The sequence below is a fragment of the Callionymus lyra genome, chromosome 19 (genome assembly GCF_982586985.1).
Source record: "Callionymus lyra chromosome 19, fCalLyr1.hap1.1, whole genome shotgun sequence".
NCBI classification, from domain to species: Eukaryota; Metazoa; Chordata; class Actinopteri; order Syngnathiformes; family Callionymidae; genus Callionymus; species Callionymus lyra.
Window position 1 is genome coordinate 14,037,600 of NC_141836.1, and position 26,037 is coordinate 14,063,636.

At 39.4% G+C, this 26,037-nt stretch overlaps 1 protein-coding gene across 1 annotated transcript in view; it reads left to right on the forward strand.

Moving 5' to 3' along the window:
• LOC148059619 (cadherin-4-like) overlaps nucleotides 1-26,037 on the forward strand; it is an 87,185-nt gene that overhangs the window by 38,111 nt on the left and 23,037 nt on the right. Inside the window, exons 4-8 of the mRNA XM_087781935.1 lie at nucleotides 4,564-4,708; nucleotides 9,215-9,387; nucleotides 12,010-12,147; nucleotides 18,387-18,572; nucleotides 24,471-24,727. Coding sequence (XP_087638061.1) covers nucleotides 4,564-4,708; nucleotides 9,215-9,387; nucleotides 12,010-12,147; nucleotides 18,387-18,572; nucleotides 24,471-24,727 — 899 coding nt within the window. The remainder of the gene's footprint in view (nucleotides 1-4,563; nucleotides 4,709-9,214; nucleotides 9,388-12,009; nucleotides 12,148-18,386; nucleotides 18,573-24,470; nucleotides 24,728-26,037) is intronic.

The following is a 26,037-nucleotide window of genomic DNA, read 5'->3' on the forward strand; positions in this document are numbered from 1 at the left end:
TTTACTTTATCTATGGTACCTAAGGGATTAAAACTTATTTTGTATTATTTTGGGGTTATTATGCTCTTTTATAGGCGTTGACAATAAAAACATTTATGGGGTCACGTTATATACTGTGTTTATTGTGAGGGGCCCTTAAGCTAACAGCTAAAAAGAATGAGGAGCTGAAATATGGAAAAAAATGTAAAGCCAAATATCAAGTATGAGAAATGATGATAAAATAAGGGTTATATAGGCTGCAATATATATTGTACTTTCCTCAATATACCTTTTTCTAAATGTATATATTTTTCCATCACTTGCACAAAATAGAACAAGGTTGTATTTAGAGTTCAGCTAGTAACACATGAGGAGAATAAGTCAATTGTCAGGTTGGTGTCAGACAACTATTTCCCATATTGTCAGTTGTACACGGACCTCATGAGTCAAAGTGCCACATGCACTTTACCATGTCTATAGACTCGTATATGTCAAAGAATACCAAGATCTAGATCAAATGTTGTGGTGGGCGATGGCTCTATCTTAGCACAAACCCAAATAAAAGAAGTCAAAATGTATTTTTCTCTTCTCCCTTTAAGTGGCATTTTTTTTTTAGGTCCATCACCAGGACTAATGGCAGAAGGTATCTTAAAAAATTGATGCTTTCACTGCGATTGCCGCTTCAACTACAAAGTCAAAGTAGCACAAAGGCATCCGATGCTGTCATGAAAAAGTCCTTGTTATTGCGGAACACAAAAAAAAAATACTGCATCAAGGCTTGTGGAAGTTTTACCACTGCAGTGTTTTTGACATGTGCTCATTTACATTCTCACTCAGGTTGGTTTGGCTATCCACGTGAAAAAAAGTGTATTTCTTTATTTAACTTCAAGCAGGAGGAGACATTCATATTCATTCGGATTTCTCGAGCGTGAACGAAAGTCAACCGGCGTCCGGATTGTGTCGGAAATGAAGGATGCAAATGAGCCTCGGGATCAGACCCGCGATGTTAATCAAGAAGAAAACTGATTACTTTAAATTTTTTATGAGCGATACGCACAAGGTGATGTTCACTTATTTACTACCAAACCGGTGCAAGGACGTTACAAAAAGCTACCGTGAGTGTTTGGGAAGGAACAGGCGTCGTTGAAAACGTAAATACCGGCCGTGAATCAAGCCGCGCATGAGAGCGAAAAACCTTGGCGCGTCGGCCGTTATCTCCATCACGATGACACCTCTTTGCCGATGGCGTGGTCTGTTTTTTCGCCCCCTGCTGCCTTTTAAGATAATGACTTTAATGTGGACGAAGAATGACGCTACGAGTTCTTTAAACATGGAGGTAATCTCCAGCTCCTGCTGTTATTGAATTAACGGGTGGTTGGGACGAAGGGGATGTAGATAAGGGGCGTCCTCACTGCGGCAGTGAACAGATATTGGGTGCGAGACGGATCAGACAATGCGATGGTAGGAAGTAAAGTCAAATTAACCTCCAGGGAGACCTGTAGATGCAAGGTGTAGGATGGAAGAGCGTTTGGGAGAAAGGATGTGGGAGCAGTGGAGTGGATCTCTGAGCGAGGATCCATCCCGGAGAACGTTGCTTATTCCATTTTCTGTCACAATGATCCTGCAGTCTATTTCACTTATCTGGATCCTCAAGGTCCTGGAAGTGGACGGGAACACTTTTCCAATCAGTCAGATGAAATGTTCGATTCTCTCAACAGTGCAGAAAAATGTGCAGTTGGTACACGGTTTCCCAGATTATCGTTTAATTTCATGGAGTTTTAAAAAGGCTTTGATGAAGTGTCCAATAGATTTCTTGTAAGAGACCAAGATGGAAATGATAAATTATGGAGGGGAAACTTTTTAAGGCAGAAACCTCAAGAGAACTAGACTCAGATTAGCAGATAATTTGACAAAAAATCCCCAAAATTGCATTTAAAGAGTAGAAGATTCTGGTTATTTCAAAATGACCGATTATATTAAAATTATTCATCCTATTGAGCAAAATGAAACGGCATAAAGTAAACAAAAAATATGTTATTATAGTAACAAGTTTCATCAGAAAACCTACAAGATATTTATGGGTTTTTAAAAAGGTCACTTCACCTTTTTAAGATAGAATAAATGTAAAAACATGATTCATTCATTAAAAAAAAATTTTTTTTTAATGAAAAGTCAACTGAATGTGTAGATGAAATATCCTCAACTAAGATTAAAAACAAACACCTGGGATATTCATTGATTTGAAGGAGCCGTTCGACACCGTTAACCGCGACATATTAATTACAAAGATGGAATAAGGGGAGCAAGAAGTTGTTTCAATATTACCTACGGTGTCCCACAGGGGTCAGATACTGGCCCTAAATTAATCTTTTTATATAAATCAATGATTCAGCTCCAGGGAACTGTGTGAACTTTAGTGCTGGTTTGACAAAAACAAAGTATGGTTAAACTCAAGTATATCAAAAGTTGTGTTTCCTGGAAGTAGAAAATTGAGGAGAAAAAATGCAATCAAAAATTGAAGATGGAGTCACTAAAGTGGACTAAGGAAGTCATTTTTTTTGTATTCAAAACTCTGCTGGAATCATACATAAAATATTTGAGCTCACTAAGACAAAATACTTATTTCCACACACTCCAATCTTTAACTGAGGAGATGGTCAAAAAAAGAATAGAAACGTAAAATAACCAGATAAAAATATTGAAACGTCATGATTCATTTGTCCTGCTTTTATGTCATTAAAACAGAGAAAAGTAAAATGGACAACAAACGATTTCTACTGAAATCCATGGTTTCAAAATCAATTTGTCTCATCAGCAACTAAACCCAAATATGTCAGAAAAGCACATACTTTGAAATTAAAGTCACAGCTTGACTTCCCGAGTCTCCTCTGGCATCAGATCCTTTCACTCACAAAACCAAAAATCATTTTTCACTCACTTTGTCTATTTGTCAAATTTTACAGTCACGCTTGGTGTGACCATTTTCTTCTTCTTCTTCTATTGACTCCCTGTATTTTCCCTGCTACACATTTTTCAAAAGTTGCCAGAACATATTTTATTCTATTTATTGAATTTAGCGAGTTTATGTCCAGTCCTTGGTAGAATTCCAAGTTTCCGATTTGATTGATCTGAGCACAACCGAGCTGAATTTGTGATGAGCTGACTGTGTTTGAAGACAGCCAAGGCAGAGATTTAAGGACTTTCTATCCACAAGAAAGAGACAAAAGCATCAGAGATTCCCAAGAAATTATACTTTTCTTGTAAAAGCACATGTCTGACTACACAGTCGATGAAAAATAGATTCATACCCCTAAAGAGAATTGCAAGGTGTTGGCGAGTTTCTTAGACTGATTCCAAAATGTTGAAAGTAGTTTTGTTGGCATTGAAGCAGTTGAGGATATTAATTTTAAAAAAAAAGTCACTTTATTACTGTTTCATTGCTTTTTCTTTATCTTCTAATTTGTCCAATTCTTTGACGAGTTCCTGTTGGGAATTCTAAGAAGCTAGACCGAGCTTTCAACTCACTTATTAACTTATTAAACGTATTAAGGTTGAGTACGTTTCATAGTTTTTAATGATGCTCGGCTTAACTCTCGAGTTGTGATTCACGGATTCAACAGAGATGGTTCCATCATTTCGTTAGAGCCTGATAAGAAAATATTAAATCACGTGATCGGGTTTTTGATTTGGGTTTGCAATAGTTGAAGCTCCTCTCGCAAAGTCCTTTGAAACAATGATCTTGGATATTATTGGGTGACTCATTTACAGTTTTCTGAAACCATTAACAAAGTGGTGCCTGAAGAAAATAGTGTCATCTTTTTTCTGAACTCACTAGATTTGTTTCCAAAATAAGGGATTTAATTTTAAAAAATACTTGTCGAAGCCAAAGATTATACAGTAAAAACTAGTTGGCTCTGAAAATGTGTCACTGATTTTAGTTACGAAGCTTCATGAAGCGATTTCTTATCTTTGAAAGCTCTTTAGGTGGCGCCCTGATTTCATCAATAAAAAATGTACGCCTTAAAATATATATGGTGGCATGTGGAGGAGCTTAAATCCACTTATTGTTGTTAAATGGCCAATCTGTATATTTCAATTCTTGTTTCTGGCTCCGCCTAGTGTCTGAATAGTGTAATGGCAATTTTGTACATCTTCTTTTTCCGCAGATAGACATACTGTTGGCAGTACTAGATAGATATTCTTAAAATAGTAGTTCTAATACATGAGTCATGTACACTATTTTATTATTTCAGAATGTAGAACCACGGTTTCTTTTATCTAAGTTATGTATGATCTTTTTTTTCTACTCCTCAAAATATGCAGAGAGGCCAGGAAAGTTTTTTAGCTGCAAGTAAAGTGTGATCAACCTTTTGTCTCGCTTGTCTGCGCCTCACCACAGATATGCTAAATAAACAAAAATCCCTTCTATTTTTCCCTGCATCAAGCAGCAGCTCTGTACAATCGATAGCTGCAGAAGAAAAGGCGTCGTGTCACACAAGACTGGAACTCATCATTATTCTTCTGGTTTTCTGTTTATTGAGTGAATACTTAGGGGTCGTGATGTATTTTTTTTTTGTCTTCCAGCTGCGAGCCCATGCTGTGGACATGAACGGCAACCAAGTGGAAAACCCCATCGATCTGTACATCTTTGTTATCGACATGAACGACAACCGGCCCGAATTCAAAAACCAGGTCTACAACGGCTCCGTGGACGAAGGCTCCAAACCAGGTCTGTCGAGAAAATGTCTTTACAGAAAATCTCCCGGGACTGCCTTTGTTTGGAAGTGTTTCAAGTTTTCCCAGACCGGGCTTTAATTTTACCGTTGACTCCGCCGTCCCTATGTTGTCATTTAAATCACTGCCACGCTGCTGAATCTTTTGGAGCAATAGACGATTTTCCATTCCCCTTGATTTAACAGACAGACAAGAAAATCAGTCTCCAGCAGCGGCTTTTCATTTGCTGGCGTGCAGCAGGGACCATAAAGCAGGGGAGGAGGCTGGAGAGAAGATTGAGGATTAAATGTAGCACACTGTAGCACCACTGGGTCATTTTATCACCCCACCTCAGGGCTGAGGAATCATGGAGATGAGAGTTCTGTCAATTGTGTCTTTATAATGTACATCATTTTATTTTACGGCGAGAACTCCGTTTTATTTATAAGATGTAATTCAAGGAGTTTATTTTTACAACTGGAAATACTGCAGGACGCGCGATTGGAAGCGATTGTGCTCTCGACGTGCAGGTTCAGGATCCTGATGTTTTAATGATACGACTTTGTTTCTTAGCAACTAATGGATTCAAATAGTATTTGAGGAAGATGTTGATCTTCGGATGAAGAAGAGATGATTCACTTTTAGCAGAGATCTAATGACCATCTCAACCCACAATCTCCTTTTGAGGATTCCTCACTTTTCCTCCTCATACTTCTGTCTCTGCCTCCACCATCTCAACCTCTTCCTTCTCCTTTTTTTACCCCTACTCCTTCTACCTTTTTCCTTCTCCTCCTCATCCCCTTTTCCTTCCTCCTACACCACCACATCCTCCTTCTTCTCCTCTTCCTCCTACCCTTTCTGAGCCTCCTCCACCACTACACCGCTCATCCCCTCCTCCTCCTCCTCTGCCACCTCTTCATTCTTCTTCTCCTCCTCTTCTTCCTCCTAGTACTCCTTCTCCATCTTACCCCTCATCCTCCTCCTCTTCCCCTCCACCCCAACTCATCCTCCTCATCTGCCACCTTCACCTTCTTCTCCATCTCACCCGTCATCCTCCTCTGCTTCCTTCTCATCCTTCTTCCCTTCTATCCCCACATCTATCTCCCTCCAATCCTCCTTATTTTAATCTTCCTTCTCATTCGACTTCTCCTCCTACCTTTGCTTCTCCTTCTCATTTTTCTTCTTTTACTCCTCCTGCTTTTTCCATCAACTATTCTTTCTCCTACTTCTCGGTCTTCTTCTTATTTTGAGCTGATTGCTTGTAATGAAGATAATAATAGATGAGTTTAATAAATACATTTAGGGAATGTTTCGTAAATAAAAAGCAGATTGACGGGGGTCAGCACCCCCTGACTGCTTTACCAGGTAAATATCAAGTCTGTATCGTTTGGCTATCAACAGACATCATGGAGTTCTTCTTGTACTGGTGCAGACTGGTTTTTACAACAAATAGACGATTAACGTTTTGACACAACCGTCAACAGAATAGTCTCTTTTTTCCACAAGATGAATAAGTTATTCAATATTTTTATTACAATTGTTGCTAATCCTTGTAATGCTCTTAACATGTCTGTACCTTCTTCACTGGTAACCCTTGAAAAAAACGAATCACCTGTAGTAACTGAATGGTTATATTTTAACAAAGATGTGTGTATTTTTCTACCATTTAGTTTTACTTTACATGGTTTTAAATAATTATTTTCCAAATGTTTTCAACTTACTTTAACCTTAAAATTTAGTTATAAACCTTTAGGTTTTTCTGAAGTTGAAAGCTTGTTAAGCACAATTTTTGGGGACTAAAATAAAATAAAAACGAATAACTTGATACATATATGAGTTTAGAGTAGATGTGCTTGTTAAAAATTGAATTGAATTTAGGTTCACTGAAAAACTACAGAAGGTTTATAGTTGCTTTTTTTAATTTGCCAATTTCACAGTCTTGTATTTCAGCTGACACAAATCCAATGCTATCTTTTAATAATAGTGGCTAGATTTATTTCAAACTGAACAAAAAAAGCAGCGTCACCACGCCATAGATATTCTGATCCCTTGAAGGGGAAACTAAAATACTTGAATGAGTTTTTAATTAAAGCGGACATTGTCCTATTTATGTTGGCGTCATCGTCACATATTATAACATGAACGCTGCCTTGACTTTCAACTTTGCCCTCTCTCTGAGTATGACATGAAATCTCCATAGTTTTTGTCCATTAAAAACTTTAATATACCCAGTTTAAGTTAGACAGAACAAGTGCATCTGCAGCTTGGCTGTATTAACGTCATGTTATGTGAAGTTTTTGGCTAAAGAAGTATCAAAAATGAAATTACCAATACGGCCATTGTGCTCCATTCCCACCGAATCGATTATATTGTTAGGAATCCGGCCATACCTGAAATACTACATCACCTCCCTCCAGAGTCCCTCATGTGTTCTGAGTGTATTGTTCCACAGAGATGGTTTAAGATTTTTTTTCTGTTCAATATATTTTCACATTCTTGTTTAAGTTTGACACCCCTGAGTTTAAGGGTAAACAAAGGATATACAATGGATGGAAGTGTGTCAAAATCTGCTGTGGTCGACATATTTGAGCTTAAATAAGAAAAATGATTTGTTGTATTATAGCTTCCAAATATGGAGTCATACAGCCCTGCAATTTATGTCTTCTGTCCTCCTTCCATCTGCACTGCGCTCGTCTCCCTCTCGCCCAACACTTACAACCCTCAGTGGCATGCATGACATTCAGCCGAACAATAACCATAAAACAGAAGAGTTTCAGAGTTTAGAGCTCCAGTGGTTTCCATGGAAGGCAAATTACAGACTTGAATTAGTTTGCAAATTAAAGAGTCATTTAGGGGACCTAATCCTGTCAGGCACAGCTTAGGACGTCCGTACAAAGGACCCATATTAAACCCCCTAAGAGTGCAGCTTAATGAAATTATCCCGCTGATGTGTGACACGTAGAATTCGTCATATCCTTCTTGCCATCCCGGCTAAATAAAAAAAGTCCGTCCTCTGGTCGTGATCCTCACTGTTTAGATGTGGGTCGGACTGGATGACCACGCCGAAGCTTCCTCTGGTCACCGCGCTAATGAAGTTTGAAACGGGAGCAGCCGTTACAATTAAATCTCGGACAGGCTCCGTCCCGGGGATGATATCACCATCTTCCGCAATTAGAATTGGCCGCGAGACAGACAGCACGGAGAGAAGCACGAGATGAATAGATATCTGACAGGCAGCGATCCAACGTTTGTGAGAGCGTGCACATGAAAACAAAGAGCGACTTAGGGAATCCGAGCCGATGGGAAGCTAAAGAATTTGTGCGTCTTCTCTAATTCTTTTGCTCAAACTTCTAACATTGACAGATGTCTTTTTTTTTCCTCTCCACATTTACTTCTTTCAGGATTCATTATTTTGATTTGAAAATGAAAATGTTTGGCTACAGTGGTAATTAAATTAACTATCTTTTGCCTTGTCTTGCATCTATGTTTTTTCATGAATATACTCTGAATTAAGGCAGAGTTTGGGTTTTACAATTGCCGGAAGGAGCTGAAAGGATGAATTATGGAATTGATCATGGTTTAAAACGTATTTAATATGGAATAAATTGCATTAAAATTTGACATATTTAAATATTTAGCCGCTTCTTCCCATCTTTGCACCACCTTGTTATTCAATAAAGGAGCTGAAATTCTTTAAATCTAACTTTTTGTTTCTAATAAATATGGTTTAAAATTCATTCATTTTCTACTGACCCTCATGTCGACTTAGGGTTTAGATACGTTTTAGAATAATAGACAATAAAGTTTGTTCATTTTAATGTAGTGACTGGAGCTCAGTTGCCCTCCTCTTCGTCCAAAAAGACAAACTTAAAAACATCCAAATACCTCCATACTGCCTGTCCATCTTGTATTGAAGCCTCAACATGAGGAATTGTTCTGAAAAAAGCCAAATAATTCTCTATATTTTAAGTTGATTTGTAATAGAAGATCCCAGTCTCTTAACTCCAACAACATTGTGTATCAAATTCACACACATTAAAAGTGTCTTTGCTCAAGATTTACGTTGATGGCCTAGGAGCTTCCTCTAAAAACAGGCTTAAATTATGGACCTTTTAAAGTTTTTCCAGAACTATTTTTCCTTGTTGAGGATTTCAAAACAAGATTACAGACGAGCAGTATGGAGGTATTTGGATGTTTTTAATTGTGCCTTTTTGGACAAAGATGAAGACGAAGACAACTGAGCTCCAGTCGCTACATTAAAATGAACAAACATTTTAGTGTTTAACTCTGAAAAGGAACAAATTACTCTGAAAATAATCCCAACCCTTAGTTGACATGAGGGAGAGTAGAAAATGGTCAGTGGTCTACAGGCTGATTTTAAAGCTTTTAATGTTTATTTTTCAAGCCGATATGAAGGCATTAATATCAGGTGTGAGACACAGTCAGACATATTTATATACTGTTAAATATATTGATGTAAAATGGTCAAAATTCAACAGCGTCTTGACTCTTTTCTCTCCAGGAACATACGTGATGCACCTTGCAGCCTTCGATGCGGACGACAACACCACAGCCAACGGGATGGTGCGCTACCGAATCCTCTCCCAGACGCCCCACAGCCCCATCCCCAACATGTTCACCATCAACAGCGAGACGGGCGATATCGTGACTGTGGCCCCCGGTCTCGATCGAGAGGTGGGTCTTCCGAGTTTCTCCATGCGTCGCAAACAGACAAGATAATGGCCACTCGCGTGTCCAGTGTGGCCAAATGCTTTGATTATAGAGCTCAATGGCCGACATTGTTCTTCTTGATGACACTCACAATAACTTTAGAGTGCTTTGTTGCAATTTGTCCTCGCACACGTTTTACACTAAAGTGCCTCAATCGGTCACCTTGCTGAGGGCGGCGCTAAAATCTCTGACACAAAATGTCTTGATGCACTCGACGGGATGGGACAGCTATTCAAAAAAATATATTTTATCTTCCTTCTGAGGTGTCATCGCCGACAGACCGATTAAATTGCGCTAAAGTGGTCTCACTTACCTGTTTGGCGTCTAGAAGTGTTTGAGAAGAAATGACCTTTATTTTCCTACAAGTGAAATAAAAAAAAAAAATGTTTAATGGTCTGTACTTAATACACACACTGACTCAATATACAGCAAATGTATACAATTCCTTTTTTTCTTTCAAATTCTCTAAGGGTTTCGCACTTAAGCTAAAAGGTCAAACTAAAATGCTTACCATCACAGAGACGTCGAAAATCCTTTGTAAGCTCCACAGCTGAGCCTCAGCCTTCGCCACCAAATACAAACGTCAATAAAACCCCCAACAAGAAATCTAGTCAAAAATTGACTTCACAAAACTCAATTTCATATTTGAAGTCGAACGAAGCCATAGTCTTACAATAGAAAATGTAGAATAACGTTATGGACACAAACATTTTATGCCTTAAAGATGTATTTTTATTCTATTCTGGAGTTGGTTTGCAGCTTTTTATTATTTTTGTAGAGTTTTTGAGGAAGTATCTCATTGAAAAAGACAAGAAAGACTATAGTTGGCTTCCATTTAAATCCCCCCCTCTAACCACTTTCATCATTTCCGCCCACCCACGTACATAGAACCAAACTGCGACGGATCAATTAGCCTTTCACTCTTATAAAAATATGAATATGAACTCATGACCTTCTCTTTAACGTGGATTAATCATGTCCTGACCAGATAACTTACTAACATCCTGATCAAGACTGTCTGGCAAGATGAATGCAATAGACATAACCTTAAGAATGAAGACACACGCTAAGTGCGACTCTGCGTGGGGAGGGTTTTAAATTGTTGTAATTTTAATAAATAAATAGATAGTTTCTGCTTAATAGACACACCAGAACCATTCATTTTTTATTCAGAAGTTCCAAACATAAGGTAACCAGCGCTAAAGTGGAACTATTGCGACAGCTAAAAGGCGAAAAAGCTCACTTTGTGCCGCATCTTGTCAGTAGAGCCGATGCGAAAATAAACCCACGTCTAATAAATCTTTATGTTGTCAAGTTTTGATATTCATAGCCACATATGCAGCTATTTTTATTCTCTCGCTTCCTTCTGTTGCCGCAAGGATGTCGGTGTACCGCTTTGCTTTTGAATCAGCAAACAGGAATCGCTGTAAGTTGTAATAAAAAAAAAAGTTCTACAAAAATTCACACTTCAACGCTCTCTGGTCTGCACTTTGGACCTCTGAAAGTTTCCCAGTTTACATTCTATTTCTTAGGACCGGAGAGGTTTTTTTTGAAATGTATACAAACAACCAAAAAAAAGAAAATCTATTTTCGGTCGTCTCCCCGCCTCATGCCTGAGTCGCATCCCCTGCTGTCTCACTTCCTCTCATCTGTTCGATGCTTCTGAGACGTCTCTTCCTCGCCTTCATATACTCCCACGCTGATTCTCCTCTAAAGGTTTTTTTCCACTGGTTTTTTTTGCCGTGGACTCTTAAAGCTCTTGTTGACAGTAACAGCCCTCGGTCCTCAAGAGGAAGCTCGGTACGCTGCGCCCGCTTTGGCAATACAGAGAGTTTCTGAGGAGCTCTACATAATTACTCCCTTGTCTAATTAGTGTGAGTGTTGTGTACACGCTGTTCATTGGCTGATGGAATGGCCAAGCTAGCTCTGGTGTGTGTGTGGTGTGTGTGTGTGGCAAGCATGTTGCCTGTCAGTGTTAATGAGGGAGCGTGTACGAGGTTGGAGTTCAGCATCTCGTCCAGCATTCGCGAGGAAACGCTGACGGTGTAATCCACCTTCTGCGGCGTCTTGGCCCTAATTGGGATATTTACTCCGTGATTAGTAGGTGCGAGAGACACCGGGAAATGTAATCGCGAGTCTCACTGACAAGACACATTATCCAGGACTCCCATCCGCACTCCGGCCTATTAGCCGCAGACCCGAGACAGGAGATAGAGGTGGTTACCGCGCCGAGATGTCGTACATGGGGAAAATATAAGTCAAAAGCGTATTCTCAAGTGTCAAACATGGCGTCGTTCAAAAGGAAAAAACGATGTGACATTCCAGTCTTTCCACTGCATAAATAGTCGATTAATCTCCCGCCCGCCTCGATCGCTGTCTGCGAAGATGGCCCCGTAAGTGGCTCCGCGGAAGAGACGCGTTTGATGGCGAAACCCAAGGGGAGGCTCGGTAGCGACGCTTCAGATGATGGGGAGTCTGCATTCAATCCATCTCTTTAGATCAGCGGCGTTTGAACGTTGTTTCAGCGTGCCCGCCCAGATTGATGCCGGCTTAATCGTTTTCCCTTTTTCTTTTTTTTTTTTGTAGAAAGTGTCCCAGTACACCATCATCGTGCAGGCCACCGACATGGAGGGGAACCTGAACTTCGGTCTGTCCAACACCGCCACCGCTATCATCACCGTCACGGACATCAACGACAACCCGCCCATGCTGACCTCCAAATCCGTGAGTTGATCTAAAGCTCGACACTTCAATACCCTCTGATGGAACTGTTACTCTAGCAGGACAGTAGGATGTCGAGGCCAAACGAGTGAAATGATAAAAGAAAGAGAGGCTAAATATGAGGGGAAAACTTTAAAATACATATTTTTTTTAATTCCAAGTGCATGGTGGGGCAGTGGTTATCGCCCCACAGCAGATAACAAATGAAAGAATATTTTTCTTTTTTTTTCATTTTATTAAAAGGGCGACTAATAAGTTGATTTAAGTCTTAAATATATCCTGGACCTCTATTGTACTCATCAGTATGTGGCAAAACTGTCTTTTAAGAAAGATATTTACGTTACAAAATGTACTTAAGCCCCGTCCACTGAAAACATGTCGTTTTTCTTTACCATAACCACGCCCACTCTGCTGTGATTGGTCAAACATAAAGATTTGTCTCTGTGCGTCATCAGTCCCCACATACATGTGACTTGTTTTATAATCAAAGCAGGGCGTGATCACATCTGGTTGAAGGAGGAATGAAGCCATATATTATGTCATAATGGACTCCGTTATAAATCATTTAACCAGAGCCTGCCTTTCACCCAAGAAGCTGGGAATGAGCCTTAGAGAATCATTTAATAATGATAATAATAATATATTTTTTGGGGTATTGCAATTATCATTTGGTCAACAAATCTCAAAGTGCTAAACTTAAAAGAAAAAAAGGATTAAGAAATTAAAAACAATATAAAGACATTAAAAGGAATACATTGCAAAACATCACAAAATCGAAAGGTATAAAAAAGTTAGCCAAGTTTGATATGAAAATGAAATTTTATCTTTATTTCTCACCTAATATTTGCCCTTGCTGCATTAAAATGAAACAGATAATACATGTGTTAGATAGTTAAAAATCTACCAGATTAGTTTAGTTTGATATTTTGCCTCAGACTCCATGATGACCCCATTTTTCAAAGGGTCCTATGTGGCCCCCAGGAATGTAGGAGAATTATCAAGAGAAAAGATTTAGCATTTTCTGGTTTACGATGCTAATGGAGAACTATAAACTAGATCTTTATAAAAAGCATTAAAATAACCTCCTACATGTTCCTCATGAATACAAAAAAAACATATTTTCCTTTCAGGTTTGAAGAATAAATAAACGTAAGCCGTCAATAACGGCGATATTAAAGCTTACTTGTTGCCATGGTGTTTGGAGCAAATGCCACACAGGAAATCCTGCTGTCTGCACGACGACGCTGTGGTAACATCACAGAGGGGGGCACATGAGGAACTGGCACCCCATCATGCACCTTCAAGATGTATCATCTGGTGCCCCGCTGCCCCCCCCCACCTCACCACTCATCGCTGCTCTTCAAGCTGCCAATCAAAGCATCAATTACGTTCTTTAAGCAGCTGTGGTGACGACTCACTTCATGTCTGTATTTTACATCCACTGCTAAGACAGAAAGGCAGTGTGTTATTTATTAATATTGTTCCCAGATTTCCTCTTTATTGACTCGAGCTCCTGACAATTTGATGTTCGTCTCTCGCTCTTAAATAATCGACTGATTCTTGAGGAGGAAAAACGTCAATCACCCCATAAAAAAATCAGTGTCTCAAAGTATTGGATTCAATTCGATCTCTTTGTTTAATTTAATTTAAAAAATGTGATGAATAAATCCCCCACAGGACTCAAGCACCACTATTTTCGTTGGCTTTTATTCATTTATTTGTTTGGTGAAGTTTATTTTCAATAAAAGTAGGGGGGGAAATAATGTGCTGCAATAAGACGCTTTAAGGAGTTGTTTCTTATTACAGTATTTTTAACTTTCAGAATTTTTTTTATTGTTATTTTACACGTGGGAATTTCGGCATTAATCAGATGAAGTTTGGAGTCTGAAGATAATGTTCGGGGGGAAGTCAACATGCTCAAGAGTTTGGTATAATCACCGAAATGTATTTCATTAATTGAATCTATTTAAACAAGGCAAGTCAAATGCAGGGTCCCGTAATGCACTGCAACAATCTACACTCTTTTAACAGATCTGATTGGAAAGTCCTGAGCTAAAGTAGGTTTATCAAATTTACTTAACCATACTTTATTGTTATATCTGTACCGCTTCTGGTATTTTCATCACTACCTGTGTGAGAAAGGAATTTGACAAAAAAAAAAAAAAAACATCTTTGAAGGAGTAAACACAATCTCCGACCTTGAGGATAGTCACTGATAAAAGTTTGTTTTTGAGTAAAATCTTCTGAGTAAGATCTTTAACAGCTTGTGAAACTGCAACAGAGCTATAACAGCGAACTAACAGCTCTGTGCTTCAGAAAGAGTTCAGACATGAAAACTCTGTGTTGTTCTCTCTTACTTATATACAAGTAAAAATGTGTGACTTCAAACCGGATCTGATTTCTGTTCTTTGTCCAATTCAAGTCAGATTGACTCTGTTCAACACTTAAACCTGTTCTTCCTCCTCTTCATTTGTCTTTCAATGAAGCTAAATTTACAAGATTGTATCTCTTGATAGATTCGAGGAGCAAATAATGGCAGCAAAGAGATGAGTTCCCCCGAACGAAGACACATACGGATGTAACTAATCCATATCATCGACTTTCATCAGCAAGAATTGGGAGAGCCAGCAAAGTGTTAATGATTGTTGTCATGATGGTGATATTGTGAATAATGATTACATTACGGAAGGTCGTTATAGGCGGCGGGGAGGGGGTGGGGGGGCGATAATTAAAGGTCTTAGCAATGTGCTGCATGTGATGTATCATATCAGCGCCGAGGCGTGCAGCGACATCACTAAACAGAGAACTGCGGCAGCAGATTTAGCTGAGGAAGAAAAAAAAGAAAAGAAAAGTGTGACGTGAAGACGGGAGCTGCAGGTGTTGGATTATATGTATGTTTGGGAGGAGATCATAGGTTTCGCTTGGTAAGGTTTCTCGGGGCACAATGAGTGAGATGGATGCTGCACCAGCAGCTCCCCCGCAGAGTTTTAAAAACCCAGATGATGACGAGTTAGCTTTTAGTGAGAGCTCATCAGACAGCTGCCTACATGAGGAAATTACACAGGGAAAAAAAAGACAGAAGGAGATCGTGGAAGGAGAAGGTGACCAGCAAAGATGGAGAGAGAGAGTGAGATGACTAATGTAAGGATGGAAAAGTGATGAGCAAATAATGGGGAGATGAGAAAGAATGAAGGATTATTTGTCCTCGGGATCTATTTTCTCCGGCGTCGGTGATAAAGCATAGACGTGCTGTTGTAAATCAGAGGGTTCCTGAAGTCGCCCGCCCGCCGCCCTCTTTACATTAAGTTCCCCGAACTCATGGTAGCATATTGATGATTGCGACCAGAATTAGACGAATACTCTCCAACTCTATCGGGCCTGAAAAAAAAAAAAAAACATAAGTGCATTTCCATCATCGCCACTGAGTTAATGCTAGCACGGATATTAGTGATAAACTAGAGAAGAGCTGAGCCATCTCGTCCGCTCTCTTCATAAATCACTCATTTTAGATTCCAGAAACACGGAGCCACTCGGTCCGGCATGTTGGCTATTATGCTAATATTTGGCGATGGCAATATAGATCTTTTTCCGCGTCCCCAGAACCAAATAAAAAAAGAGAGAGAGTCCAGCAATAATGTTTAAGATTAATATTTTATAGTGACAATGAAAGAGTGTTCGTATTTTCCAATGTTTGCCCGCTGCATTGAAAGGATACTTGGAAAAAAGTATTAGCAATATACTCAGTGTTGTAAACTTTTATTTTGTTGAGGTAGCACTTTATTAAACTTGAACCTACAACTACTGCGACGTACTAATCCTCAATTATTTACTCTTGGATTGTTTATATACACAGTACAGACCAAAAGTTTGGACACACCATACAGGTTTATGGAACTTTTTGGCAATTTTACGGTCTGGCTAGTAAGTAGGGTGGTCACTGGTTTCTCTACATTTAGCTGATTGGTTCTTATGAATAAAAACAGTTGTCCAATAAGTCTGTCGACTGTGTTTATACCTGACTTTAGCAAAACACAAGGCTATTAAAAAAAAGTAACCCAGACAAGACACATAAGATAAAAGTCTGCAAAGCATTGATAACAAAAAGAATGTGGCTGCTATAAGACATGTTTTCAGTTATTTCAAATGTGTTTGTCTAGTATATATATTTCCATACATTTGGGGCCTTCAGTGATAATCTACGATCTAAACCAGAAGTCCCTGAACTTTTCTTAGTTTTTGTAAAAGTGAAAAGTGTGACGTTTGCAGAGGTGCCTAAACAAATAAATGTAACCTCCTCTGGGTTATTTACAGAAAGAAGGAGTCAGGAAAAAAAAACTATTTATTAAATAAATAATAACCCTTCTGGGTTTAAAATTGTAGGCCCTAAGATGTTGTTGTATTTCAAACTACTACTCCTTAGAGATAACAAATAAAGGTATATAACAAAAAAACAACATTGTACTTCTTTTCAGGTACTCCAAGAAATAATTTATCTCCTCAAAATAGGGTGGAGATATATTTTTGTCAAGCACTGGATATGAAAAGAAAGAAAGTTTTAGGGGTCCAAATGGCGAGGCCAGCCATAGTTTGTGGACCACTGATCGAAATGGTCATAAAAATTAAGAAAATACTATGAATGAAAGAGTGTGGCCTGTACTGTATGCATGCTTTTATATATATATACATCAATAATGACACATTGATTTAAAAACCTTTAATAAATTACTCTTAGATTAGATAAAATACACAAAAATGACATAGTTTCTGGTTCCCTTTTATTACCTAATTCAATCTCCCTGAACTATACATTTAAGTAAGTAATTTTTATTTATATAGCACTTTTCCAGACCAGGGTCACAAAGCGCTTAAACAATCAAAACAATATTCAATAAAGTATATACTTTAAAGGGCAAGATAAAACTGACACAACAGGATTAAGCCTTGTGGGTAAATGGATTCAGGGTTCACAGGAGGAGCTGATGAAAAATGGCCTGGCCGAGCAGTGAAGAACATACATGAGAAGATCTAGATGTTTCTAAAATTGCTCAATCCTTAAATCCTGATGATGGTCTGATGAAGCTTCATGAAGCAGTGAGATTATTTTCACTAGATGTCGGTCTCTGCACTATTTTCATTTGTTTTAAACAACTGTTCCAAGGACACATCACATCATTTTTAAACTGATGGCGCCACCTACTGACCTCTAAACAACATGACACTGCTTCATGAAGCTTTATCGATTTAACGATTAAATCCCATTATAACCAGAGAAAACATCACATGACTGGTGATAAACGGGTATCGCCGCTGAGATCAGATCTTTTCTTTGTGACTTGTAACAGAGGAGAAAAAAAAGTCCCTGAAAAATCCCTGATTCCCATCGCTGTAAAGCAATAAGAGGAGAGATTGAAAAACAAGACGAGCTGTGGTGCATCCTTTAAGATTCCGTTAACACCTGCCCTCAGTCACCGCCTCAAGAAAGAAGAGACTCCGGGGGTCTCCGGCAGCCTTTTTATTTCATTGAAGACGGTGGTAATAAAGTGCAAAACACACCCGGCATGACACATGCTTAGAACAGCATGCATTCTTATCCGAGGCTACCAGGAATCAGGACCACCAGGACTTATCTGTTGTCTTAAAAATGTCATCGAGTCTCTTAGCAGCTATCCTTGCACAGCCCCCCTAATCTGCCCACTACTGTCAGCTGTTCTCTGGTGATGTGAGGTTTACCAGGCAGGGTGTTATGACACCTCCGGGTGTTTGGTCTGGGGCTTTGCACTTTGATACTGTACACTCATATAAGCGGCTCAGTCGCTCTTCTATGGCTGTTACTCGCCGTGACATGACGACGATTTCGTTGCTACGTGCTCCCCAGACAGTTTCAAGACATGCCGGTGATGCCAGGGAAGCTCCTCGGATGGAAATCAGGTGTTGTTTTTTTCAGGCTCTTCGTGTGGCTTTTTTTTTGGGATTCATTTGAAGTCCACATCCACTCGGCCTGTCTGACTTTGATAAATCCCTTCCATAACAGACTCTTGACACACATCAACTCACTTGCAGCTTATCAGGACGAGGCACATGTTTGCGCGCCAAAAACCCGACAGCCAGAAGCCACGAGTTTACAATTAAAACAGTTGGACACCAACCATCTCTATATTGTCTCTGAAATAGTAATTGTTTAACTTAAAGGCTTTCAAATCCTGTTTGTAGTCTTCAACGTTGACAATGTTTTTATGGCACAGTTTTCTGGTGAGGTCCCCGAGAACCGGGTGGATGTGGTGGTGACGAACCTGACGGTGATCGATGCCGACCAGCCGCACTCCCCGAACTGGAACGCCATCTACCGGATCATCAGCGGCGATCCCAATGGACACTTCACGATCCGAACAGATCCGGTTTCTAACGATGGAATGATCACCGTGGTCAAGGTAGGACCGGCGATGATACATATTACCTAATGGTTCCCAAATGTGACCCCTTTTGAGTGACCAAAAAGATTTAAGGTGCAGCTAAAATACTTTTCATTTTCAGAAAATAGCAAAAAAACAGATTAAGAGAAACAGTTTAAAGACACCTTGAAAAGAACCAAACAAGCAATGTTATGCTTTGTTTACAAGACAATGATTATGAAGACAATAAGACAATGTTACATGCTACACAAACCGGAGGTACTCTGGGTAAATAAGCACTAACAGTAGACAGTAAGTTAAGGTGATTTGTGAAGCGCCTTTCTAGATCAGGGTTTTGTAGACCAGGGTTTTAACCGTGTATTGCCAAAAGCAACATACAGTTAAAATACATAATTGAGAATTCACAATGCAGAGTTTTAGGGATCAGGGATATGTGAGTTCTCCTACTACGGTGGGTCCGAAATTCTCTCTTTTGTATTAACTGCAGGCGAGACCAATCCTTCTTGTTTATACATGAAAATAAACTGTTACAATAGTCTAAACGAGAAGACAAAAAGGATGGATTATAAACTTTAAATCATTTTCCTTAGTTAAGAGATTTGTCTCAGTTGCAGGAAACAGTTTTTTGTCAGTAGTGGACAGTGGACTGGAAGCATTCGCAATATTTACCTGGTGTACTTCTGGTTTGTGTAACATGCCTTTACTATTCTGCTACAAACAAGCCTAAAATAAAGACTTGCTTACATTTTTCCATGACAATCCCTCTTGTCGAGGCTTCAATACAAGATGGACGTTACAGACGAGCAGTAAGGAGGTTTTTGGACGTTTTGAAGAGTGTCTTCTCGGACGAAGACAACTGAGCTACATTAAAATGAACAAACATTTTGGTCTATAACTCTAAAAATGAAAAGACTACTCCCAATAATCCCAACCCTTAGTCGACATGAGATTGAGTAGAAAATCAAAATTAATTTTGCTTGAACTATCAGTCTAACTGATATTTTCAAAATGTTTCTTGAGTTAATCTTGTTTCTTCATATTCTTGATAAAGGAGATCAAAGGACGTTAGCGCTCTGCTCAAGTTATTTTGTAAAAGAGCCTTGAGCAGCAACGTGTCGAAGGCCGCGTGGAAGTTTATTGCACAAACAAAAGTTTATTTAAAGTCTTCTTTGCTTCCTTCACCCATCGTCGTGACCTTCTCCGAGCCTGAATTGATCAAAAAAGAAACTGAGAATAAGCACTTTTAACAACCGAGTGGAAAACACCATCTTGTTCAATTTTTACCATCGACTTTTGTCAGCAAGAAAACATTAGTTACTTTAGTTTAAGCCATTAATTCAACAACTTTTAATTAAATTCAAAACCAATTTGAGTGGAAGTCAAAGATAAGAATGTTAAATGTGATTGAACTTAAATTAAACTCGCCAAAAATAGGATTTAAGTGAACATCGTGTACTCTGCCGTGGCCTTAACCAAGCTCGAGAGGGACAGATGGGGCTTTTGACTTTCAACTGTACCTTCACGTCCGTTTGAGGGATCGCCGGCACTGCACCCTCTCAGACTAGCACACAAGTAAACTAAATGGCTGGAAACACGGTCTAGCAAATTAGTTATTGATTCCTGAATTACACAGACATGAGTTTTATCTACTTATAATGCCCGCGCTGTGATAGAAGCAGCTTTATCTCCTACAACATTGTTCTCAACCTCTTAGTGGGAGATGGTCCTGCAAATATATCAGCTGTTTACTGATCTGATGGAATTACACGGACAATGACTGACGATGTACACAAGGAACCTTCTATTTAGACGTTTTTTTTATGGTTTTTCCTTGAGCTTTCTATGGAATTTAATTCTGCTAGAGTGTTTAATTCTATATCACAAGTGTTGCAAGCCTACACCCCAATTTATCAACGTGCCTGCGGGAGTAATGTGCTATTCTATTATTACTTTTTTTTTTCACTCAGTAGATGAAGTGGGTTGTCAGGAAACACCAAAAAAATCGCAGCATAAAAGAACATCCTAAATTGAGTGTGACTTCCTGGGGCTTAATAAAGAAAAATAATAATAAATAATACATTTACAAAAAGGTATTCAAGAAAATAAATATGTAAACGTAGATCCATCAAACACAGAGGGAGAAGAAGATCAATCCAAGGCTTAGGAACAACAACCTGGAAGGATTTCTGACCATGAATAGATCTGAAAATAAGAACCATAATTTTAAAGTTGATCCTGAAAGAAACTGCCAGCCAGTGAAGAGATTTAAGGATCGGAGAAATATGAGTTCTTCTACCAGAGCAGGTCAGAATTCTCGCTGCAGAGTTTTGCATGAAGACATGAAAACAAACTGTTACTATGGTCCAGACGAGAATTTAATTTAGTTGAAAATGATTGTTATTTTGTCTTTTCTTTTTCACTCTCCATCCAATCATGTTTGATCAGTTGACAATGGTCAAGTTAAAGATTGTTGGATCACAGGAGATCGGTTATTGAATACGTGTACGATTTATTCAAATGAACGTTGGAAATAAACAAAAAAAATGAATATCTAAAGCAAAATTAATAAACATGGTTGATAAATGGTTCAAATAAATGTTTAGTTCTCTAGTTTCCTTACTGTGAGTTGGAGTTTGACATCGGTTCCTTTTTAAGAGAATAAAGTGCAGAGAATGTATAAATATTTATGATTATTTAATTATTTTAGACACAGGCAGTTTTGTGGTAATAAGTCAAGAGACAAATATTTTGGATTTTTTTAGTAAAATATTATTATTTTTGCACAAAAGTATCCGGTAGCTGAGGCAACCGTGGCCATCGTTGAAAAATTGAAAAACCTCGCTCATGTAAAATTTAGTATCTTATATTTATTCCACCTGTTATCGAGTGTGACAGCGATAGTTGTCTCATGTGAATTTATGAACAGAAACTGTGATTGTGTGTGGCTGTACAGTGACTTTTTTTTCATAAACACAGTTTACTGCTGCCATATGTTGGAGATGATTGGCTGGTGTTGTATTCGTGGGTGAATATTTAAGTGGCTCGATCATTATCTCCGGGGGTGGGGGGGGAAATAATGTCTTGACCCGAAAGACGGCAGCGTTATTCCCAGCTGCCTCCCAATACCATCTTATATATGGTGTGATGATGTTTTATGTCGATAATCTCCTCCATATTCCCACAACAGCTCTAGCAATAAGCATTGGCATTTTTTTTGTTTCTCTTCATTATCTCCAGATGACTGCTTCTTCTAATGCCATCTCCTGAATGTAAGATTCAGCTCTAGCCATACGCTAGCACGGTGACCCCGGGGGAGCGTGAAATACGGGAATGGGACGCCTCCCGGGACGAACGCGTCTCAAATAAACCGACAAGGTCTCCTCGGAATTTTTCACATTAGCCAACGCGGTGGAGTCAGGGAGGCGTTGAAATGTCGTTCAAACCGAGCTCTTAGCGAGCGCGTATAAACTGCCATGTGGGATCTGAGCAAACAAAAGATGGGGTCCTCGCCAGAACATGTTGCACAGTGCACTCCCCGGAGAGTGCACGCTCCTGCCAGACAGTAATAGATTCAGTAGAAGTCAAACAAAGTGTGGATAAACAAAGAAACAGCAGCCCGGTTGAACGACTCATTAGTGGAATCGTGGCGTCACCGACGCAGGCGACGACGGCGGAGGATTGAGACCCCGGGCCGGTAGAGTGGAGACGATATGGACGGCGTCTGGACAAACTAGCTAAAAGGGAGAAATGAGTGAGGCGAAACAGAGGGATTCCAGGAAGGGTCGGCTCATGGGCAAAAGAAAGGAAGATGTGTCATTGACCTCTTAGCCCTTGTTTCCCTTCGGGCTGCATATATGACCGTGCATCTGTGCTTTAGTAAGCCTACAGCAAAAGCTCGAGACCACGGCATGCTCGGAATCCCACTGGCTGTTGATCAAAGAGTCGGGAAGCGTGGTTCGCTTGTAAATAGGCTCCCAAAGCACCACCGGGGTCGCACACGAATGCTCACATATTTCCATCCCTTCGCATCTTCGTATATTTCTAATGCTCATTTTAAACAAAGACAAACAGGAATTTAAATGTCCTGCAGCTAATACATAATACTCTCAGGTCTGTTCAGGGAGTCTTGAACTTTTCTTGAGATCATTTTGTCTTTATGCTTTATGGCTTTTTTTGTCAAAGCCAGAACATGGAAGCGTTACAGGGTGGGATGTAGTACTACAGATTTGGGAAAACTATAAGAAAGTAGCTGAAATACTTTAAGATAAATAACATGGAGAACATAAGGATGATAGACAAATCATTTTTGAAAACCTTATAATAGCAAAACAACTCTTATTATTGGCCAATCTTGTTATACATGCTGCAATGATGATAAATGACTCAAATTCAAAAGAAGCTAAAATTATGTATTAAATATTGTCTTATTGGCATGTGACCTTTCAATTGTCCTTAAGGGTTCTTCTGCCATCTTTCTCTTATCTAAACGGGTGGCCCTCCCCCTAGCAATCTTCATGAGAGATGGTTAGTGTACTGCTTATTTTCAAGACATTTTTTTGACTCTCTCATGTCGACTAAGTGGTTTTTATGTAGCGACTGGAGCTCAGTTGTCTTCGTCTTTATCTTTGTCCAAAAAATACAAATTTAAAAACATCCAAATACCTCCATACTGCTCGTCTGTAACATCCATCTTTGATTGAAGCCTCGACACGAGGAATTGTTCCGTAAAAACCTCAATAAGTCTATATTTTGAGTTTGTTTTGTCAACATGAGGGTGATAAGAAAATAAGTGAAATTGGAATTCTGGGTGAAAGATATTGGCAAGTATTGGTCTCTGTCATGACTAACAAGCCAAGAAATCTTGTACAAAGGAATGAAAAATGTAAATTTTCTCATTCCATTTCTGACAAACTCGCTCTTAAAGTGATGCATAAACAGATCGAATCCCACTCGGATTACTTGAGATGTCATTTAGCAGGCGCAGATCCAAAGCAGATTCGAACTTTGGACCTACAAGACACATGACCCGAGGACTTTTTTTCCATCCAAAGACGAAGATGGATTTAGGTTTAACCAATGCTAGCCCTAACTTGTAACTTATCAGTCTCAAACTTGCAGCCCTTTATTTGAGTGTTAGCAGTGTTGGCGAGGGACTACATTTTTGTACAATGTCAAGGAATTAAAATCATCATGTCAGGTCTGATTGTATAGATAGGATAGAATAGACAAAAATTAATGGCCCTAATTGATATTGATCGAAGATGTACGATAAAAAAAATCTTCTTCAGAAGTAAGTTCAAGACGTCCTGGGAAACGCCAGTGGTGGTTGTTATTGTTTCGGGGCTGTTGAAGCGCTCGCACGATGATACATCGTGATGTCAGCTCTTGATGTGTTTCACATACATCTCAGGTAATAAAGCAACACCCATTGCTAAAAGTTATTACCGTCATGACAGGACAGCGGTGGCAGTAAACATCATTTTGCTAATACAGAAATGAGCGTCAGCAGCGGCAAGAAGCAGATCTTCTTTTCATGTCTCCGCTCGTTGTTGTTGTCATCTCAACCTGATCATGTAGTCATTAGGAGAGCGAGAAACTGTCAGTCTGGTTTAGACTCAACTAGCGAAAAGGCCCCGTAGAGAGTACAAACACACAGACACGCTCATAAATACGCCGACACCAAGGGAAGCAGGTAATCCATATCTTTGACTTTCATCAACACACACACACGTGAAGATTAGGTTTCTGCTTCAGCTGCGAGTGTGTTTGTGATGTCTGTAGCTCATTTAGAGACACAACATGGTTCTGAGGTGTGTTATCTACAGTTGCTTCTGCTGTTTTACATCCTGTTCTTTTCACTTGATGTGGCTTTGTGTCCACAATAATGTGCGTTTTTTTTTTTTTTTTTCGTTTCAGCCCGTGGACTTCGAGATGAACCGGGCCTTCTTGTTCACGGTGGTGGTGTCGAATCAAGCGCACCTGGCCAGCGGGATCCAGTCGTCGCTACAGTCCACGGCCGGCGTCACCATATCGGTGCAGGACGTCAACGAGGCCCCTTACTTCCCGACCAACCCCAAACACATCCGCTTCGAGGAAGGGGTCCCTGCCGGCACCAGCTTGACGACCTTCTCCGCCTCCGACCCGGACCGACTGCAGATGCAGCAAATAATACGGTAGGATGGTGAACGCCGTTTGACAACGTCAGTGATCGAAACCTGGTAGATATACAACAGGGGTTCCCAACCTTTTTGATACCGCAGACCGGTTGAATATCATGATTATAATCACAGGCCGGCGTTCAGATGGAAAAAAGTAAAAATACAATAGCATGACCTGCAAAAAAGTGAATGAAAAAAACACAAATTAATGCTGAATCAGCAAGAGCTCTGGACTAGTTACGACAATAGTGTATTTACATCTACATATTTGATTGTATGCAGACAATGATGGTCTGCTGTATGTTTATATCTCAACCTTTTAGAGACTTTAGCCAAGGTGAAACATAAATTGTGTTCAAGTTTTTTACTCATCAACACTAGAGTCAAGAGTCACATGCTATTGTGATTTTAGAGAAAATCTGTTTTTTTGACAATTTTTAGGCAGTAATAATACAAAGAATAGCTTCTTTTTTTTCTTGGGGACCACTGATGCAACAAAAAACCTTTCTCTCCTATTTATTAAATGCATTTTTTGGAATTGGCGCTTTTTTCCAGTAATGTAGTTAGATCCAGAAATAGGTTTGCCTCGACTGATAGACACATTTCAACCCCTACTGGCTGCACTTTCTAACTTTTAAAAGTCCAGCAAATAAACAGTATCACAGGCTGCTTTCTTGCTAGAATTTGTTCAACACGGGGACCTAACTTTGCATTAACAGTCGCATAAAGTCTTACTGTGCAAAGTTTATTAGCCAGTGAGGGTATGAAGGTTAATAGGAAGTAACAACCCCTCAGGTAATCAGGTGTGTGTGTGGTGTTTTGTTTTAGAAGCACACACAAACCTGTAAATGAGGATGGAAAAGAAAGACCAGCTGGCTGCTGCCCAAACACCTGACACAGCATTATGGCCACCTGCAGTGTTCTTTCATTGTACTCAGCTTCCCTGGATGTTAGGTGTAAACTAACCTTAAAAAGACCAGCAGGCCTTTTGTCCTTCCTGCTGTCAACCGCACACCAAATTAAAGAAAGTTCAGGCTTGAACAAAGGAATATATACACACTTAAATTGGACTTACATTGAAATCCAACCTGCAAACCTCACTTGAATGTGAACTGCCTCGCATGGCTTCACCAGAAATAACACGTCCTCTGTGCAGGAAGCAGCAGGAGGCACCAAAAAATGCAAAAACTCTCTTTATTTTATAGTTATGTCCAACTAGGAAAACACTAAGACTCTCCGAAGGACCTAATTTTCATATGAGCCATTGGATAGCAAAGCATAAAGTAACTTTCGTGACCAAAGAATTTAGTTGGGTTTACATTTTT